The sequence below is a fragment of the Glandiceps talaboti genome, chromosome 23 (assembly GCF_964340395.1).
Source record: "Glandiceps talaboti chromosome 23, keGlaTala1.1, whole genome shotgun sequence".
In the NCBI taxonomy this organism is placed as follows: domain Eukaryota; kingdom Metazoa; phylum Hemichordata; class Enteropneusta; family Spengelidae; genus Glandiceps; species Glandiceps talaboti.
The window spans coordinates 11,386,440-11,408,939 of NC_135571.1; the positions used below are offsets into that span (position 1 = coordinate 11,386,440).

General features: G+C 34.8%; 2 protein-coding genes across 5 annotated transcripts in view; one reads left to right on the forward strand and one right to left on the reverse strand.

The window, feature by feature from the left end:
• Positions 1-22,500, forward strand: part of LOC144452637 (salivary C-type lectin 1-like) — a 112,535-nt gene that overhangs the window by 41,549 nt on the left and 48,486 nt on the right. The window lies entirely within an intron of this gene.
• LOC144452860 (insulin-like peptide 7) overlaps positions 17,767-22,500 on the reverse strand; it is a 38,327-nt gene continuing 33,593 nt past the window's right edge. For all 3 annotated transcript variants that reach the window (XM_078144045.1, XM_078144047.1, XM_078144046.1), the window contains exons 3-4: positions 21,855-21,988; positions 17,767-20,197 (exon numbers count right to left, since the gene is read on the reverse strand). In XM_078144045.1, the coding sequence (XP_078000171.1) occupies positions 20,022-20,197; positions 21,855-21,988 (310 nt within the window). In that variant the 3' untranslated portion in view covers positions 17,767-20,021. The remainder of the gene's footprint in view (positions 20,198-21,854; positions 21,989-22,500) is intronic.

A 22,500-nucleotide genomic window follows, 5' to 3' on the forward strand; every position in this document is an offset into this window, starting at 1 on the left:
AACTTTGTTACATTGAATAATCAATGGATATTATACCTGTCAGTCAAATACTGACTAAAGACATTAAAAATCAATATCATATTCGTTTTTATGTGTTTACACGATATAATAAACCGACATAGATCAATAAAATAGATAGGTTTTTTTCTGTCCCTAGAGATATTTTTATGCTTGTATTTCAGTTTTAGTTTTGATGTTTTCGAATAAAACGTTAACAAATCAACAATATCATATTCATTTTAATGTATTTTTATGTGTTTAAAAGATATAGTAAACCGACTGACGACCATTTTTCACCATTTAAACGGAAACACCTACACTGGCGCAGTCCCTTGGGAGATTTTGGGGGTATTTTTCATATTGAACACTTTTGTAAAGGAAAATGTCCCCATTCAAAAACATTCCCAGTTACTAGCTTTAGTAGTCTCACAAGGCTGTTCACAACTTGAATGATTCACTCAGGTCACTATTTCACACAAAAGAATACACTTGTGTTAAAGAAAATATTAAAGTCACCAATGGGATCATTCCTGACGTCGAATTTGTACGTTTTTGAATTTCGCTCACGAACTTAGTTTTCGAATGAAAACGAATTTAGTTTTTTTCTTCAAAATGGTGCAGTTTCGGCAGCGTTTCCAAATTGTTGTGTTGTCAGGTACGTGTTTGTAGTCTCCATAAAGTGGTAGATGCAAACGCAACAAAGTAGCTGTAATTTCTGTGTTTTCATTTGAAAACGGCATCACGTAAATATGTATATGTTATTTGCCAAATACCGTTCCATATCTTGCTGCGAGAGGTAATTTTTTCTGGTATAACGGAGAGCCGGAGGCGAGCCGTTATACCAGAAAAATTACCTAGAGCGTCACCTGCGACTATGAATTCATTTTTGAATGTCTAAAAATGCTGTTTCATTTTAAAATAAAATCATTTCCGCGTTATACTGTTGAGCGTAGTATCATGCATGCACCTCTCTGATAACTGCAATGCGGTTGTTTACATGTCAGCCTTAACTTTATCATCCAATCAGAGTGCGAGTTTGCTCAGTAGTATGACGTAATGTTTCCTATTTGCATATCACTCAGCGATATATTCAAACTTATAACCATCAGCTGAAAAATGAGTGCGTCTTTGTTTTGCGTACTGTTTCCATTAAATGTGCATAAATGTTCGTGATATGCTTTGTTGTTCTAAGCAAAAATTACACCCTCTGTGGTGGTAATTTTCATATCCTTCATAAATTTAGGAATTCATATTTACGATCGCGTGACGACCGTGCGTTCGCCGTCACTGGACTCTCACGGTTGTGTGTGGAATTTTTGACTATTTCCCTGTGACATGAAAAGTACAGTTCAAAAGACTTGTTACACTATATACAACGGTGATATTTTGTTCGATTGACCACAAATGTTGCATTGGAAATGCTGGTTATAGCTCGATCTCTAGTTGTCTGCTAGATTTGTTTACAAGGGGACGTGCAGTGATTACGTGATACAACAAGCAAAAATACGGCTGTTGGTGAAAAATACGCCTGTGTATCCGCAGGGCTCTCGACCAATCAGAATGCGAGATGAGGGAAAAATTGGTTTTTAGAAAAGTAATGTTTCATTTGGTACCTCATTTTGGTACCAATTGGCTAACAATCAGGGTTTGGCTCATGGACTAAATGGAAAACCTGAACTAGTCACAGACATGAAAAAAAATCTACCTACCCCACCTATATTAAAATTGAATGTAATTGAAACCACACAATTTTTTACACCTCAGACCTTAACCCGAAGTAGACCTTAGCAACGAATTTAACTGAAAATCGAAAGTTTTTAGAATCTCTCCCAACTTTGCCATATGAAAGTTTACGTCTGAATCTTTGGAAGTAATGAAAGAAGTTGGGGTCCTTCGTCTTTTTCCAAAAAATATCAATTATCCCCCGCTTTGAATATACATAGCACAGTGTTTGGACACCATATTGGATTGCAAAATAGCTTATTTTGACTTTTTTCTCAAAATGTTGTACGGTGACCCCTGACTTCTTCTCTTGATTTTAACTGAGAGAGGGTTGAATGTTCTGGAATAAAGTAACAGCAAGAGTTTAGAGTGTATTTCCAATATGAATTTCATGTTAAGAGTTGAGAAGTATGAAACACATATCAAAGTTTGATAGAATGTAACAAAAATGCTGAATAGCCACAATTTGGGATAAAACGTAATAAGACTAGTTTTAACCTGACTGATTAGTACTTTGACCTTTGAATGATTCTAAAATGAGTTTCCCAGGCGTCATAATTTGAACTTTGACCTTCCGAAATACGGTATACATATGTGGTGTGAAACATATAAACCAACTCAAACAAAAAAGGAATATTAGAAATAACATATCATTAGTATACAGGTAGTACTTGCTTAACTGTAACTAACAGAACAGAGAATTTAGACCCTTGGAAGAAAATTAATTCTTCCGTTTCAAATTACCATTTTTTCGATAACTCAATTTCTTCTTTTAAAAGATTCTTTACATAACCTGGGAAAATACCAGGTGTTGTAATCGAACATTAAAGACGTATTGTCAATAAACGTTAAGTTAATTTCACTTGAGTGTCAGAAAATCATTTTAAATTCAACGCCTTGATCGATTCTGCTTCCCTCCACTCTGCATATTGAGTGGGTTTATCCTTAAAGTTGTGCCAAAATAGTATCTCACTCTTAGTTACCATGGCAATGCATTTAAACTTAATTAAGAGAAATGGATGTTTTGTATTTCTTACTGATACCTTCTTCAAACTATCGAACTTTAAGATTTTATTTTATCAACGTCGAAATACCTCTCATGAAATCATCTCCGGTCATTCATTCGATGTCAATATTGTTACGCTAAACACACAACAACCTGCTCACACTACCTTTCTCCTAGACGTTTTGATCACGTACACACACACACACACACACACACACACACACACGCACGCACGCACGCACGCACGCACACACACACACACCTCTCTCTCTCTCTCTCTCTCTCTCTCTCTCTCTCTCTCTCTCTCTCTCTCCTTTTCAAGTAGGCAGTTTCAAATTGTCTAATTGTAAGTATTCATAATGTTAATCAAAGAATACTAACATCTTGCAATCATTGAGCGGGTAAGGTTTTTTTTTTATAAATAAAAGTTACTTAGATACTAATAACATGAAGCCCCGATATTTTTTTTAATGGAATATGGAATGTAAGTATTCAATTGACTGATATGGTTTGACGGTTGATTTATTGATAGGTGTATAACAAGTACCCAATTTGCACTGACGTGGCTTCAGTACCATGACAGTCTCAAATAACGTGAAGCCCCAACGATTATAGTGTATTCAATTTGATTCGAACTGTTCAATTAACCCTTAGTTGGTCCTATTTCATAACATCACAACAGGGCTCTTGTTAACTGTCTGTCATGCAGTATCACTGAGACCACTCACAGATTCATGTTGTATGTATCATGTATTGTGTAATAATATGTTTGCTGTGTACCTAAACAGAGTTTGAAATTTTCCGCTTGTCATTCGTGTTTAGCCTACTCTTTATAATACAACTCGTGAAAAAAAGCCGGTGCATTTGCGTGCTCGTGGAAATCGGAACAATGTTCTCAAAGGCATACACTGTCATCGCTGTCGGTAACTTCTAAAAGTATAAACACCACACTTTACGTATCCCATAACCTTGTTTACTCATTAGAATGGTACATGTCTTAACAATCGACTGCGACTGTTAGTGTTATGTTTAATTGATTTTAAAACATAACTAACTTCCATAGATATAGACAAACAAACAAGAGAGTCACATCAACCTACACCAGAGGTACTAACTGTTGTTTATATATCAGTTATCTTATTGCCTTTACCTATAATTTGTCTTTAATGTATAGTGTGAAAGTCTTCTCGTAGCTAATAACGGCATTCAAGCAAACGCACTGGTGTTTTCTCGGCAGCTGTAAATGGTGCAAGATTCGTATACGGTATTGTACTACATGCCATAATAAATTGTATTTTGCCGCGCCATGTCTAAGTTGTATGCGTTCAGCTTTATAGTGATATACCATAATCATAACATTGTCCTCTCTACGAGAAGCAAAAGGGAAAGTTATTCATTATTTGTGGCAATTCAAATTGATTTTTATATAATTATAATTTTTATATATTTGGATATAAATCGTATGTATTTGTAGTCCTTTGTTTCAACTGTTAATCATAGACCAGTGATCATTTTCTTTCTCGGCACGTAAAGTCCTTATTGTCTACAAGTTAAAACAAACTATGCAACTCGTTTGACCTTGGCCTTCTTTCTGTCAGCTAAAATCATCAACACCGAAAATAAATGCAAGACATAATAAATGCCTACCAGTGCTTATTCGATTTTTATGCGTACATCTAAATTTACATCTATTTGATATCACTAAGTTTAACATTTCACGCTTGGTAGAACTATGTTAGTTTAGTGATGGCTGAAGGCTGCAGGGAATGAGTTTTACTTTAATGTGTTGTATTACTGACTTTGTAAATACAAGGTTTAACCAAAATGACACGGAAATGTTGTGTATTTGCACCCATTAACCTTTCAATAGAGGCAACCAGAGATATATGATATTATCTGATGTTGACATATTACCAATGTCACGTGACTAAACACTTAGGTTACCAGGGTAATTTGACGTCATTACGTCAACCAGACATACCGTAAGTTTTAGTCCAGGTACATAAATATATGTGTCTATATCTATACTTATATCTATATCTATATCTATATCTATATCTATATCTATATCTATATCTTGATTGATTGATTGATTGATTGATTGATTGATTGATTGATTGATTTTTATTACCTGTACAAGAAATAATTACAGATCACTTGGAAAAAAAAATATTTATACACAATTTATACAGGCAATGGGAGTCAGAAAATAGCTTTGCTAATCAAGTCTGACCCCTTATTATATCTATATCTTTATCTATATCATTCCAGCTAAATCTACTTACGGATATCACAGCTGGGACAGGGATGCATACAAAACCTAGTAATAATGTTTATGGAGTTTAGCCTTGATCAATGTATCTCAGCTTGCTGGCAATTTCACTTTTCAAATGTATTTATTTGATAATCAAACCTTAAACATACTTGTGGTGTAATTCTGCGGTATCTTGCCCTTGTATGTGTATGTGTATGTGTATGTGTATGTGTATGTGTATGTGTATGTGTATGTGTAGTTATACATACATACATACGTACGTACGTACGTACATACATACATACATACATACATACATACATACATACATACATACATACATACATACATACATACATACACACACCCCTTTCAGGGAGTCTGCCAATTATCTCATCCAGCACAAAGCACCAGTTTAATCGCTGTATAAACTAAGTACCATGTCTTGCCAACCCAAGTCACTACAACATCATGAATTTTACAGGAGCAGCAGAATTGTGTCAAAATGTACATGTGTGTGTTAATTACATGCACGTTGATAATTAGCATGTAATTTAACTACTGAAATTAAGTATTGAAGGGATAAATATATTCACCTATTGGCATGACTGACACTTTTAGAATTTAGGTGAAATACACATGTTGAGTGCTACAGGCAAGTGTACCCACCTGACTGTCCAGCTAGAGGCATATGAGTTCTTATAATTTGCGGTTATTAGATACCCTGTTTTGTATCACAGAGGATCGTGTATCAAGTGGGTAATATTCCCACGTGTTCACTTTAATTGTTTTAATGGTGTTATCATAAATGCTCATTTTCCTGGGCATGACGCAAAGAATACCCGTATGCAGACAATCATACTCCTGTGGGCTATAATTTGCATAGTTTGAACAGCAAAACAAGACTGAATATCGCCACTGAATCCCAAAGTATCAACAGCGACTAGTCAGTTCATTATGTATATGGCAACACTTTAGTGACGTCATCAGTACATGCCTAAATGTCTCCAAACTCTTCTCGGGATATGAATCTAAACATTAAAGTAAAAATCTCAAATCTTATCAGTTAAAATTGATAATTGAACACCGATAATCTAATATAGATATTAATTGTCATCGAAGATATTTTACGAACTTAAGTCTTCGGCAAATTTTAGATTGAACGAAATCATTAGCGAAAAATCGATTGTCACACAGAAATCGGTTCGTTACCTTGCATACACGGGCAATCAATTTCTTAAAGTGAGGAAATTTGTTCTGACGTCTGATATGATCGTCGATCGATTTTTTTTCTCCTAGGCTGAATGAAAGGAAAATATCCGCTAACGTGTGATGTATTGTTTTCATCTTTTAGCTGAGTCAACTACTTCTTACATATCTTAAGAAATGTCTTTTTAAAACGGATGTATTTTAGTCATTGATCGAATTATCATTCGCCCTAAAATAACAAAATGGTTCGATTTGCATTTCATAATGTTGTTATGGTAATTAGTATAAACAAATATAATTCAACCAAAACATTTAACTGTAGGCTAAATAAATGTAGAAAACTGCAACAAGAAACAAACACCTAAATAATACTTGAGAGAACATTCATGTCTGACATACAAACGTGAAAAGACTAATTCCTACTGTAAGTGAATACTACATGTAGAGGATATATATATATATATATATATATATATATATATATATATATATATATATATATATATATATATATATATATATATATATATATATATGTGTGTGGGTAGTCAATATACATATTTACGTACATCATGTTCAACTGAAACATACATTTCGACAGTTTTAGACAATAAGCACAGTATACAAATATGCAACAATCCTAGTATCTGAATTGGAATATTTGACAGATATGTTACAATATATATATATATATATATATATATATATATATATATATATATATATATATATATATATACATGTATATATATATATATATATATATATATATATATATATATATATATATATATATATATATATATATATATATATATATATATATATATATATATATATATATATATAATACAGTTTCCATATTCCCGGGACAGTTAATTGCTGTGTAATGTTCCATATATGAACCATCTCTTTTACTACTCAACCGAGGCAACAACGTCATAACTTTTATTTACAGTCGAATTAAACCAGAATTGAAGTAACCATGGTAACTAAATGAAACCGTTTGAGGTATGTTACTTGAAAGTTACGAAAAAGTTGCTTTTATATTTGAAGTTCTTTTTGTTTAGTGATCTGGTGCTTCACTACAAATATTGGATAATGTAAAATTTGCATAAAATGCGTATAAATTAAAGTTGATATGTTTTGCATTATCAAGTTGTTATGCATATTCAGAGATACTCACAGTAATATACTTACTGAAGCATACTTAACCATCACACTCAAAACCTTGATCATGGTATTGACGTATAGAACTTATGAATCGTTGGTATCAAACAAATGTACAGGAACTCCCAAGTATGCAATCAAAAGTTCTAACAATCCCAGAACACAAATTGTAACATCATAGAAGGCATGCATCGGCATTACCCATTATACTGAAACAGTTTGATCGAGATTTTTTGTAGCATTTTCACACTTATGAACTCTGCTTGTGTCATGTTAAATTTTAGTAGCTAATTAGGATTATTGAAAACCATAGTGTGATAAAGTCTACAATGAAGATACAACATCTGATAACAAAGTATTGCGTAAAGTATAGAATAGACATAAGTTGAGAACAGAATCACAAGAATATGAATCCACTTAAAGCTTTAAGTTGCGTTATTTTCGTTTGTTCGTGGGGCAATTACTTTGGCTTACTGATGCAAACGTAAAAGAAAATATCGCTAAATTATTATATAAACGCCAGCCTAACCTTATCCTCCATAAAGGTCACTAACATATAAATCACAAAATGACATAATTGCCCATAAAATGTTGTTGTCCAAATCAAAAGTATAAATGTCAATTTCATACACAATTAATTTAAGTGTTTCATATTAGTAATAATATCTACATAATGATTTATGTAACCTTAATGGTCAACGCACACGTTTGTGTTTAATATGAATGGTTCATAGCGAACAGAAAATTGCGAATCGTTAAACGTAAAGCTTCAACAGCACCCAACTGATTGGGAGCGCCATGCCTCACCTTAACTTTACTCTGGAGATGGCAACTTGTTAAGAGCTGACCCTCGGGCGTGTCATGTGATAGCATCAATTTCTATGCCTAAGGCAGTATGACCAATTTAGATTCTATTGGTATAAAACACTATATGAATGCAGATTTCAACATTCTAGCGTAGACACTGGAGTAAAGTCTGTGGAAACAATTCCTAATACAAGCTAAATAACCTGAAATCGAACTTCGACTGGCTCTACAAACTTCTTGCTAACATTATTACATTTCATCATGTGGCACATTTGGCCCGACACAAATCTATACGGATGTTACATTGTAAGCTTTTTAAGGGTGATGATCGGTTAGGCCAAGAAAAACGATTGTTTCTGGTCAGGACAGTTTGTCTGAAATGATGTGACGAAGCGCTTTTTTAAAAGTTAAAAAAAAAATCTTAACAAACCTGTCACTCAGTCTACTATTTATGGCAGTTACTGTTCGTTTTATTTAGTACTTTAGAGCAAGTGTGTATATGGGGCAGATGTCATTTGCTTGTTCATGATGGGCTTTGCAGTTGTCTTCACTGAAGTAGGGAGGGTTATTTTTGTGTTTCCCCATGGATCTGCGGAGTGTATAGGCTGGACAAACACGAGGTATTTAAATGATGCGCGCGCTGACCAGGAACAATTTTGTTTCTTTTTTGGCCTAATGCATCACGCAAAGAAAATGTAGCCATGTAACAAGACGTTTGTCGCGCTAGACAATAAATTGTGGCAATGTTTGTAGGATTGTTGTCGAGCCAGAAGATGAAATGCAACAGTGTGGTTGTAAGATTTGTGTAGGGTGAGACGGCGTTCTGTTTCGGAGTAATTGGCTTCAATACTAAATCTCCATCACATAACTTGAAGTGGATCAATAGCTTTTCAAACTTTGTCTTCTTATTTTTGATTTATTTGTGAGTGTGTGTGTGTGTGTGTATGTGAGTGTGTAATATCGTTGAAATATGCATAATTGCTTTGAGATCAAATGAAAACAAATTTACGATTTATCGATATATAAGAAATATAATCGGTTCTGTGATAGAATAGAATAAAAACAATTTGCTTGCGATATCAGTTTTCACACTATCATTAACGAATACAGTATAATTCTTTTTTCAAACTAGTAAGCATTATCAGCAAATAACAAAAATTTACAATTAACCATGCTGTAAAAGGATTTTGTGTACCAGTAAAAGATTGCGATCCATGTGATTATTACTTGGCCGGAACCGGAAGCTGGTGTAAGAAGCACAGTCCGTTAAAGACGTATGTGGGTTTGCATTGCGCATTGCTCTGCGCATGACGCACTTGATGGCAACGACATAACCATTAAATACCTGTCAATCAAACTAAAGGCCTTGCTCATGATATGTGAGATGTAGTTGTAGTATGAAGAGTAGTAATTGTATTGGAATCTGAACGTACTCACTAAGTTCTATGTGTTTTGGATCTTTTTTTTTCGAGTGTGTATTACGTACACATAACTCCTATATATCAATAGGTAAGGTGTGACAACCACGAGTGGATACACCTACATGCGTTAAAACCAAAACTAGGGAGGGGGGGGGGAATCAGACCATTCATTTCAACAGCTATGTAATATGGCAAGATACATTATTGCAAATCAAGAAAACCTCATTTAAAAACCTGGTTTCTATAATATGGCTGGCCACATTATTTCCAACGTTAATTTCAGCATCACGCAACAACCACATCACTGGAGTAACACCAGTGAAATTATTGAAAGGATGCCATGACTTGAACCAGACGAGCTATGACAAAAATCATTATCTCTATACAAGCCTGTACGATTCAAAAATAGAACTCTTTGTAGATAACATCAATTATTTTTCATATTTATTGCGGGGAAATAACTGTGCCGTATTTGGTTGTATAGACAGAAACTGAAAATGTTCAATGCTACTTACAAATTCGAGCGAATATCGATAGATAGATAGATAGATAGATAGATAGATAGATAGATAGATAGATAGATAGATAGATAGATAGATAGATAGATCGATAGATAGATAGATAGATAGATAGATCGATAGATAGATAGATAGATAGATAGATAGATAACTAGATAACTAGATAGATAGATAACTAGATAACTAGATAACTAGATAGATAGAAAGAGAGATAGAGAGATAGGTATGTAGGTCTACATGTAGGTTTGTTTGTTGGTTGTTTGATTGACATGATTGGATGGTTGATTGATTGATTGAGTAATTTGTCGTTCAGTCGAGAGATCGCGATCGTTTTTTTTTTAGTTTTTGGAGTAGTTGGTTGATTGCTTGCTTGCTTATTTAAGTCGGTTGGTTGGGTGGATGGGTGGATGTGTTCCTTTCGTATCCATGTGATTCCAATTACGTTGACATTGTCTATGTCGTGTCTTTGTAATGCTTTGTCTCACCTAAACTGTCGTTTCCACTTCCCAATATTTCGGTTTTACCTTTTTGTGATTTTTCTTGTTCCCTCAGTTTTTCACTGTAAATGCTACACAATCACCTTCCTATTACTCCGAACGTCTGTTCAACAGCTTACTTACTTGTCAAATGTATATTTTATACGTATCTGTATTAAATAGGGAATGGGTTCTAAGCATAAAAAAGTGACAGGTAAAATGCAAAGTAACATATAAAGAAACAAATCTAAAAAAAAGGAAATTATCATTGATCTCATTCTTGTGTCACTTAGATGGTTTCATGTGTGTGTCATTCACCTATATAAGTGTCTGAAGACGTTCTTAAAGACGTTTCACAAGAATGCCTTTGGTGTATCGATTAAGAGAACGGTTTTAATCTTCGATATAGAGAGAGTTAATAAAGCAACTCACAGGTGGGTGCTGAATTTCATAGGTATCTTCAATTTAGTTTATTATATGGCGACCCTGAAGCGATGTGTGTCATCACAAAAGAGCACGCTACTCAACTTGAAAAGTAAATGAATTTTTCTGACATTTCGACAGACTATGTCTTCCATCGCGGAATTAAAATATTAGGAAATACTTTCACTTTAACGGTTTCTGTTACTTCCCTACGTCAATTGACGACAGGAATAGCGTTTAATGGAGAGTATTGTAAGACCCTGATTGACTAATAAGAAAATAATACCTTAAACAATTATTGAATGGTTAATCAAAGGCAAGGATGTTATATTTTCAGTGTTTATATTCGTATGCAATATAGTTGTCAATTCTGAAGTACTTAGTACTCTGAAGTACTTACTTAATGTCAGACAATTTCCAACTCCAGTCGCCCCCCCCCCTCCGCATTTGCGTCGCTATATCCACTAAATTACAAAGATGACCATCTAATTTCTAATATCAGACAGACAGATAGACAGACAGACAGACAGACAGACAGACAGACAGACATGCATACATACATACATACATACATACATACATACATACATACATACATACATACATACATACATACATACATACATACATACATACAGAGACAAATGCAGACCAAGAGATCTTAGACTAGAGACAGAATTATTGTGAGGAGAAACAGAGATACATAGACAATTAGAGTACACAAACAAACAGACATGGAAAACGCACAGATATGCTGAGATACAATGGGGAAGACAGACAGAAGAGTAGTTAATTAGACGAAGCGAGAGAGTGCTAGAGCTCAGGAGTGAGAAAAATAACAGGGGAAGAGAGCAAATGAATTTCGGCGATTCACACTCAACATATGAAGCAATAGTTGATCCGATGAATGCAGCAATGAAACAACATCTAGACTTTAGACTCAAGTTACTTATACAATGTACCATCAAAGTGTGGTCAGGCTTTTTATGATGGAAGTCAAATAAATGTAGAAAGACTACATTTTTTTCTGAAGTCGAGAAACTAGATATAATGTATTAATCTCCATCAATATGTAGAAATCACACGAGAATATCAATGATATATTGATAGAACATAAAACAAATAAAATTGTTAGCTGTTTATCCCAATAAAATGGGATTTATATACTTGTTCCATAATGTCTTTCACGATGGTGCATCCTTAAAATTTATGATTAATTTGAGACACTTAGGTTGATTGGGTGGTTATTCTTTATAAATGTATTTCGTAATATGAGACAGATAGTTTGATTGGTAGGTTATACTTTTAAATATCTTTCTCTTAGATGCAATATGAGACGCTTGGTCTTATTGGAGGGTGTGGTCGCGCTTTAAATATCTTTCTCTCAAAGGCTACGTAAGAAAGTTTGATTGGGAATTCATTATATATATATATAACTTTGACCGAATCAAGCAGACTAATGCTGCGTGTCTATTCCTTTCGAAATCTTCCACATCCTCACATGATACAATCTCTGATCGTCAGATGAAACAACTTATCGTTACCTACATACCTACCTACCTACCTACCTACCTACATACACACACAAACAGACAGACAGACAGACAGACATACATACATACATACATACATACATACATACATACACACACACACACACACATACATACATACATACATACATACATACATACATACATACATACATACATACATACATACATACATACATAAATACATGGAAATGTCAAAGAAGGTTATGCTCCAACTTGCAATTGTCCAATAATAGTCAAATCCTACATTGACAGCGCCATCTAGTGTTCATAAAAACTTCCACATAGAATGCTCAATACTTACGGAAGTGCCCCCTTTGCCCTCCCACCCCCGCCTCGCACCATTCCAAAATCATTTCACAACATGAAGTGCTCAAAGTAATCGCCGTTTGCTGAACCACTTCTGTGGAAATTACCTATACATTATCAAAATATGTAATATCAAAATAAACGTCTTTCTTTGTCTTCTTTTTCCGTGTTAGATTTACACATAGAACTTAATCATCAAAAAAGTGAACCAAAACACAAATTAAAAAAAAAATAGAGCGACATTATGAAATTGTTTGTAGCTATGAAATCTGTAGTCAGTATACGAATTACATGATTTAGATGTTCAATGCAACACAGTTATAAGCCAGGCGAATTTACCATCGGAAATTACACGATGCCGTCTGATAGGTATGTGGATGATATGGCTTGACATCTTGCTGCATCAATATTTCGTTTACGGACATTGTTAGATTTTAGTTGTCAGGTTGGGTTCGGATGGATCTCTAGTTCAGGGATATAAGATCACAAGGGAATTATTCACGCTCTGGGCACGTGTGATCGCAAATGGTGAGTTGGCAGTGTTTAATTCTGCTTTCGGAAACTCCAACATTTCAATTCAATTTAACGTGTATGGAAGTAAATAGAGCAATCATATATCGCGACGCAACTGTTACAAATAGCTCACTTGCATAGATATATCCAACTTTGTGATTTTAACACTTATAATCGGCTGTAAGTGAAACTTATGTTTGTTAGCTATTGGGTAGGTGTCAAAAATAATATTTTTGCCATTTGACAATCAACCTACAACGTGTCCACTGAAACTAGTTAAAATATTAGACATTGCATATGTTAATTAGAGGTTGAATTTATCCATACGCAGTACAGTACCATACCTATATAGTGATCTCATTGGAGCGCAGATTTTTGGGTACGGACCCGCAAATCAATTCGATTGGAGTTATTGTACCTCACTATGTATATAGCTTCACAAATACATTCACCGACATTTGAATCAATACTGTAGAGGGTGCACGATATTACGAGTAAGTCGTTATATTTAGCAAAATAGTTTCAATAAATGTCAAAGTTTCAGGTAGGGCACAAATATTCAAGAACGTGTACCGTTGAATCGGGGCCATGTCATAAATACACTCTTTTTGATGTGTAGCTCGTACTTTGGAAACATGTGGACGAATAGCTAAGCACTTATCGTCATACCATCAACGAACGTTAACCTATGTTAGATATTAGTATTTGATAAAGGAAATGTATCCTATCAACCCAAGTGGATTTTAAAGGCACTGGCGGGAATAATTTATTTGAAGTCGGATGACGTGTTTCTGTATCTTTGAAACTACTGAAAAGTCATCGAAATATAATCAAACTAAAATGACAGTCTATCCAAGATAGTAAAACTAAATGTTGCCATGGTAACTTATATATATATGAATGTTCAATCATGGTTAAAAGCTTGTTCAAATGGATTTTCCTCGGAAAATCTTCCGCGGTACATGTACATCATAAATTTTGTACGTGCTCACGACCATTGCATGGATGTCGATCTCATCAGTACAGTTCTTACTGTGTCCGATTTTAATGTATTTTTACCTCAAGGCCTTGGCTACCATCTATATAACTGGCATATTTTACTCACGGTATTTTTTCTGAGAAAACATTAGTCATGTTGCTCGGCGTTGCCATAACATAATCAGGTACAGACAGACAGACAGACAGACAGACAGACAGACAGACAGACAGACAGACAGACAGACAGACTGACTGAGACAGACAGACGGACAGATGAACTCAGACAGACAGACAGACAGACAGATAGACTGAGACAGACAGACAGACTGAGACAGACAGACATACATACAGACAGACAGACAGACATACAGTCAGTCAGTCAGTCAGTCAGTCATATAGACATCAGGTTCTAGTTCAGTCAATTGCAAATGATAGTGAAGTATCTATGCTTCAGTAAATACAATACCAGGAGTGATATTCAAACACTTTGCATAAATTTCGCCACAAAACGTTTAAATACAGCTTTTGCCTCATTACGGTACCTCGCAATTAAGTTACCAAAACCTAATTTGTATGACTGCCAGTCGCGGTAGAAATCTAACGTTCCGTCCATGGATACGTCGTTGGAAGACCGACATGCATAATAAAATGCGACACTTTCTGACGCTACTTAACTGTGAGGGCGTAAATACATGTACATTGTGGCGAATTTCTTAATTCACGTGGTCATTCTTGCCTGACACGTGTGTAGTTCATTCATTCATTCATTCGTTCGTTCATTCATTCAGTCAGTCAGTCAGTCAGTAACCCCATCTACACGTACGTCGTCCTACCTGAGGTAGGATAGATTTGTGTCTACATATAGGAAGGTTACAGTAGAGGTGTTACGCGTTCCCTCCTAACTCCGTCTTGACAGCACATAGGACGAAGTCAGGAGGATTTCAGGAAACCTCTCAAAGGTGTCCTAAGTCAGGATGGTTTCAGAACAGGTTCGGGACGCGTTTACGTCTACACGGGCTTCAAACTATCCTGTTTGAAAAACTATTTTTAGTGCCTTGTAGATGGGGGCTACTCAGTCAGTCAGTCAGCCAGCCAGCCAGCCAGCCAGCCAGTCAGTCAGTCAGCCAGCCAGTCAGTTAGTCAGTCAGTCAGTCAGTCAGTCAGTCAGTCAGTCTGTCAGTCAGTCAGTTGAATTGGGTTCGGTTTATTCTATTTGTATTCGCGCCCCTTCATATCCAAACATTAAATAAGTTACCTGTAAAATGTTTCATAATTTCAAACCCCAATGTTAATATTTTTCAAGAAAAACAAGAACAGTAATTAATAAATTTGTGATCTTGAAGACAGAGGACAGTTTTCATTAAAATGAATTCATGTTATATGTGTTTCATTATAAATGGGAATGGCGAGCGCCACCTGTGGCAGGAATATTTGTTAACATTTAACATGTATCAAATAACTCGTTAAATCGCTCACAGTATTTAGTAATCGTACCAATATATACATGCTTAAACCTTTTTTCACTTGTTTATAAATTGGTGTGAATGATGTTGCTATTGTAAGAGGAAGTTTTGACATTGACATTGCCTGGCAGATCTATAAAAATGGAAAACAGTGACGGGTAATAGCGAATTGTAAATCTTGAATAGGTTCTGTGGTCTTTGATAACTTAATCTCCAGTTTAGAGTGATCTATTGGGTTAAGGTGTTATTACATATTGGGTTGATTATTACATATTGGGGTGATACGGGCACTACTATACTAGTAAACTGTCAATTAAACAAAACGACTAAATAAGACAAGTCAGTGAACCAAAGAAAACACAGTAAATAGGCATAACTAAACTAACTTAAAACAGACCGAATCAAACCAAAGTAAATCACTTAACTAACGAAAGCACAGTACAGCACAGTACAGTAGAACACATAACATGGCAGAACCATCATATATACATGGCCTACCATCATCGTCACTGGAGAAAAAACAACAAAACAGGACAACACGTGTACTTTATTAATTCATTTTGGATTCATTTATATGAAGTGATCAGGGCTGTTTCGAAACTACCATTTCGTGTTTCCCATCACTCGTGCCGAGCATCTTCCAACGTAAGTGTTTTCATGAGATTAGACGTATCAGCCCTGATCACTTCGAATTCGATAAACGAATTCAAAATGAATTGAAGGCTATTTTGTGATAGTATACATCATGATCACTTAAAAAAATAGCCGCGTAAATATTATGTATTTGTATAGGACATACACAAAGAAGGTTAGCGGAATCCCCCCCCCCACCCCCTCTTAACTTTCTAAACGTAACATTCATACCAGCTTTATAATGCATTGCATAAAGTAACCTTTGAAATTCGATTGAATAAGTTGAGAGTAATCAGAATAGTCTATTACACGACGAATTCTTTTTAATGAGCTATAAAATACTTTCAATAATGGTACTATTATTAGTGGATATACGTGTAAGTGTTAACACTGGCACTCTCCTCTATAAATACATATAAACGAAAGGAAAACACAGAAACACCTAATTATAATAGAGATAATAAAAGACTTCATGCTAGCTATCGTGATTTTTTATTGACACAATAACTAACGGTTTATGTTGTTAAAGGCATTGTCCAAATACAGAAATAATCTAAATTGTTTCCAAGTATGCAATAATAAGCAATGACGCACAGAGCTGGTGATAAAGATATGATGACGTCATTATATTTGACAATCAACTTTAATCCACCTCGAGTACAAAACACTTCATATTCTAAAAAAAATGTTTCTTCTTTTCTGGTTCCATGAATAGCGCAATAATATATTAGAAGTTCATTGAGATGTTCTAAGGGTTTAATTTCCAATGATACTAGCTAACGTTAACGCTAGTAACAAGAAACAACAATTTACTAATAATTCTTTTAATAAACAAATGTTTTTCTACCACCACATGCTTATTCATATTCTATTCTATTCTGATCTGTTCTGTTCTGTTCTGTTCTGTTCTGTTCTGTTCTATTCTGGTCTGTTCTCTTCTCTTCTATTCTATTCTATTCTATTCTCTTCATATTCTATTCTATTCTATTCTATTCTATTCTATTCTATTCTATTCTATTCTATTCTATTCTATTCATATTCTATTCTATTCTATTCAACTCAGTTCTATTATATTCATATTCTATTCATTATCACCACTACCACCACCACCACCATTCTCCTCCTCCTCCTCATCATCCTCATCATTATCATCATCACCACCACCACCACCACCACCAACAACAACAACAACAACAACAACAACGACGACGACGACGACGACGACGACGACGGCGACAATATAATGACAACAATAACCACAACATCATCATCATCATCATCATCTACAAGAAAAAACATAACACAATATCCTCTTGTTCGTTCTTTTGCATTTTATTTCCAAGAAATAAATAAATAAACAAATGGCAGTGCTCGCCTTTATTATGTCTGAAGCAGAAACACAAAATTAAACAAGAGCTTGGTTAACAGAATCAATTTGAATATGTATTTTTGAGATTGATTCTCTCTTTAGCATTTGAGAACATATTGTTGAAAAGAAGCCATCTTATTCGAGGGATAACTCAAATACATCGGTCCTGCGATTTTAAAATAAAGCCATTTTAGAACCCGTTATGGCCTCGAAATACTGAAATATGGGAAAATAACAGACTGTCCTTGAAAACCAAAAAGGTCGAAATCAATATCTCTTGTGTTATTTCAAAGCGACCAGCAACAAGCTTCCATATCGCAAACTCGGGTGAGAATTTAAGACGTGTTTTTCAAAGAAATTGGTCCGCGAGGCACATTCTACCTTAAGAGGACAGTGAGTGTGTTGTCAACTATCGTCAAAATCAATTTATTACAAGTTATTTTTACTATCCGTAGCACTGCAAGCTTGGCAAGCAGACATGTCCTGCTGTGAAAGGAAATTGAAAATGGTCGTCTGAGCACCTTGATGAGTCTTACAATGGATCGCATTTTTTTGTAGGTTTGTAGTTCGACAATGACGTTTTGATTTAAAGACAACTCAAAACTATAAATGGCATGACGGGTTTCTTGAAAGAGCATCCATGGAGCAGACATGCTTTACCCACGCAATGTATTTTCTCGCAACTGAAATCGTATCCACCCTATCGAAGCTTTTCAAAAATCTTAGTTGTGGTATTTCACTCTTTGAAATTTGCTATGTCATTCAGTCCTGATGTCTGTGCATGGAAAATAACTTCAAACTCTTATAACTTCAAACTCTTATGCAACGTTAGGTGTATGTATTAATTTGCACATTTTACAATTTATAAATTTAGTCGACGAGTTGATTATCTCTCGGAATATTGTGTTGAGGCTTAATAATTATCCCCGTTGCTCTTAACTGCACTTATTCACCTTTGGCGCGTTTATGCTGCCGTTGACATCGTTACAATGAGAAATGGCAAAATTCGTACCAGAAATGACGTAAGGACTTATATGTTATACCACGTTTTTAATGTAATCGTCACTTCCTCGTGAATCAAGCCAAAAAATGAACCCCTTTTGTCAGCTTTCTCAATAATGCATGTAAAAATCATCATTTGATAATCAACTTTCGAGAACAAGGTGCTACCAGTAATACAATATGACAACATATGTATTTCGCAGCTTGATGATTATTTTCAAATGGGGGAAATATCACCATGGTGAACAAAAAATTCGTCCAAATTTTGAATAATTTCGATGTTTTCATACACAGAATCTTTTGATTAACCAGCTTCATATCAAAAGTATGTTTCCAGATAGGGGCGTAAATTTCTCGATCTCAAACTTTCTTTTGTTTTTTCGCTTTGAAAACCCGGCCTTCCAAACATTGATAACTTTGTCTTGTACTAAGTAATGGTAATCCACTAACAACCTAGCGCAATATGTAACACAATTTCACAGTCGAGCCTTTATATTGTTTAATTTCCAAAACAAAGACGTAAACAACAAAATTACGTCAGTGACACTGCTCTCCAGTCTTTCCTGTATAAATGCTTAATGTTATGCCGCGAGAAAAAAAAATCCCCAAACCAGAAATAATAGATTCAATATAGTTCTTCAGTAAATAAATAACGTATGTTGTGATTTGTTGTCGGGCCCTGAGAATTCCTGACAGAAGTCTATTTAAAATAACCAGAAGGGAATATCGTCGGCGTGATATGATTACGAAGGGACCTCTTGACTAAAAAAGGGGTCAGATTGTGTCAGCCCCACGGGTTCTAGTATAGTAGTGGATACTTGTACATTACGTTGATAACAAAATGATGTTCGTCGATTATATTAAAGTTAGTCTTTTCTTGTATGTTGTAATCTTTACGAAATGAAATGGTTTTTGATGTTTACTGCTCAAAAATAACTTAAGTTTTTGTTTTATTACCTGTAAATGGAGGGGTAGGAATTTAACTGCATAAATATCTCTCTCTGAGAATAGCATAACTGCCCTCCTTCCTGTGACTTTGATAGCATAAGCAAACCTTTCAAAAGATGTTCTGACGTTCATACAAAATTCCATTTATTTCAGATGACATATTTTAAAAGTTCCATTTTTCATCACCTTGCGTCAAGCTTTTTCTTCTACGTTGTGTCAGGAAGTCTCAGGCCCCTTCCCATCATGCCTAGCGGCCATCCAAGTCATCTCTTTGATGAGAGCAATACTCGGCAAGTTCCTCCCATGTACATCCGTTCCTGTTGCTACAACACTCCTCGGATGGACTCGCTCTTCGGAAGCGTGCCATTCTCTTTTCGAATGATCCCGAGAGGTATTTATCGGCATCGGCATGATCCAAAAATGCTAAAAAAGGAAAATAAAACGATATGTTTAAAAATTAAAATGACAAATTTTGAGTGAAATTCGGTCTATAATATATCGTCATCTGCATTTCTAGCCAAAGTATTTCAAGTACACTATAGGCCCCTTATCTTCAGTTCTTCAGATGCGGCATGTTTCATGGTAGTGTAAAAGATCAAGTGAATATAGTTTTATATATAAATAAAATAAATAAATAAAATAAATAGTTTTATATATATTTAAATAGTGACTGTGGAAACTGACATAAACTTATTAAAAAGACAATATAAAACTGTTCTTCCAATCTGTAATAGCTGTACATCTGATGAGAAGAAACAATTAACACATAGACCATATGGAAAACAACGGAAAACATAACTACCTGAACTAGACACACACGATTTTTTTGTTTATATTAAAATATAAAATCTACCTAGTACCCCATCTGTTCTAACATTGAGCGTAATCGGAACCACACATTTTTAAAGCCTTACTTTCCAGACCATTGCAGTAGACTGTATAAGGTATTATAAGTGTATATTATCCCAGACTTCACTGATAACAATGTACTATAGTAACAATTACTTGGTTTTTCCTTTGAAAATAGATCTGGTGTGTCTAAACTGTTGTTCTTATCGACCAATGTTGTATGAATCAAGATAAAAAAATATACTTTTGTGAAATACTCCCAGTTTGGATGTGGTTAGGTTTAACTGGATGTAATGCTATACAGACCATTTTTTTTTTTTTTTTTTATTTATTAATCTTTCATATACAAACACCCTTTCAGTGCTTAAACACTGTTTTCTCAATGAACCTGTTGCAAGATTACGTCTACAGAAAACAAACAAAAGAGACAAACTAGGACAAAAAGATACAGGTGCACAGTGTACGATATCCAGTAACATTACCAGATTACATTCCTAAGATATCTTTTAAATATCGATGGGTTCGGAGCCGATTTTATTGGATAGGGGTAGATTGCTCCACAGAACAGCATCACTGTAGTGAAATGCCCATTTCCCATATCCAGTTTTGACGGTAGGGATGTAAATGTTACCTTTACAGGCCTGTCTTGTGTTATGAAGACGAATTCGGTTGGAAAGACAACATTTTCATTGAGAGATGAGACATCGTCTCAATTCTGTTATGTTATGTTATGTTATCAAATTTCAATCCGTTACTTATAGAATTATTCATGCGAATTTAGTTGTGCACCATTTTTTGTAACTTGAGTAAGAAGGCAGTACATTTTGCCCTGTGTCAGATGATAGAAGGATATCAACGTCATCAATCGGGTCTTATCTATGAGTAATCGTCGTTGTCATGGTAACATCTTAAAGCAAAGTGGGTTGTAAGCGATTTGATGTATCCCATAGGACCTACCGGTACCACGCTGTCTCATGTTAGCAAAACACTAAAGTTACTTCCCTGTGTGGCATTTACCAATCAGGACTTCGATAAACTATTTTTAATGTAGCATTTTCATTGCTTTTTCTCCATCTACAGGTTTATTCGTACCATCATGCTCACACGATTATATCAATAACAATACCTGTTATCCTACTAATATTATATAATGTTATTGTTGTGTTAGTTGATAAAAACTGATGATGTGTACATATGATGGATCTTACTGATATGATTGAGTGTTACTTACGGTATTGGCCTCTTTTCCTGTCTCGAGCTGCGTGGATGTCAATCATACATGAAAAAATAACGTAGCTGAATAAAGAATTCCGACATTTGTTGTGGGATTCTGTGTTCCACGCCGCCCTCCAGTCTGCATCGGTCCTTTAAGATAGGAAAATGAACAGTCATAAGACAGATGTATGTATGTATGTATGTATGTATGTATGTATGTATGTATGTATGTATGTATGTATGTATTTAGTTATGTATGTATGTATGTATGTATGTATGTATGTATGTATGTATGTATGTATGTATGTATGCAGGTAGCTAGGTAGGTAGGTAGGTAATAATCACTAAATACGTATGTAAGTGTGTAATAACTCACTGTAAAAGGTTAGGCCTCGGCCCTCGACCCTATCCTGAAAGAAAGACTTTTACATGCGCAGTGTATATTACTGTATATTAAATATTTAAGAAACCCAATACATGTACCTATATCAGTGAACGTAATACATGTATGTGTACAGCCATAAATTGTAAAACGAATATTTTGTAAAGACAACGTTTTCGTTTTAAACCATTTTAGTAAAATGTTGCAATATTAAGAACTTTGTGTAACCTGACAAATTGGTTGTGATCTACTAATCTCCAGTTGATCCGTCAACATATAT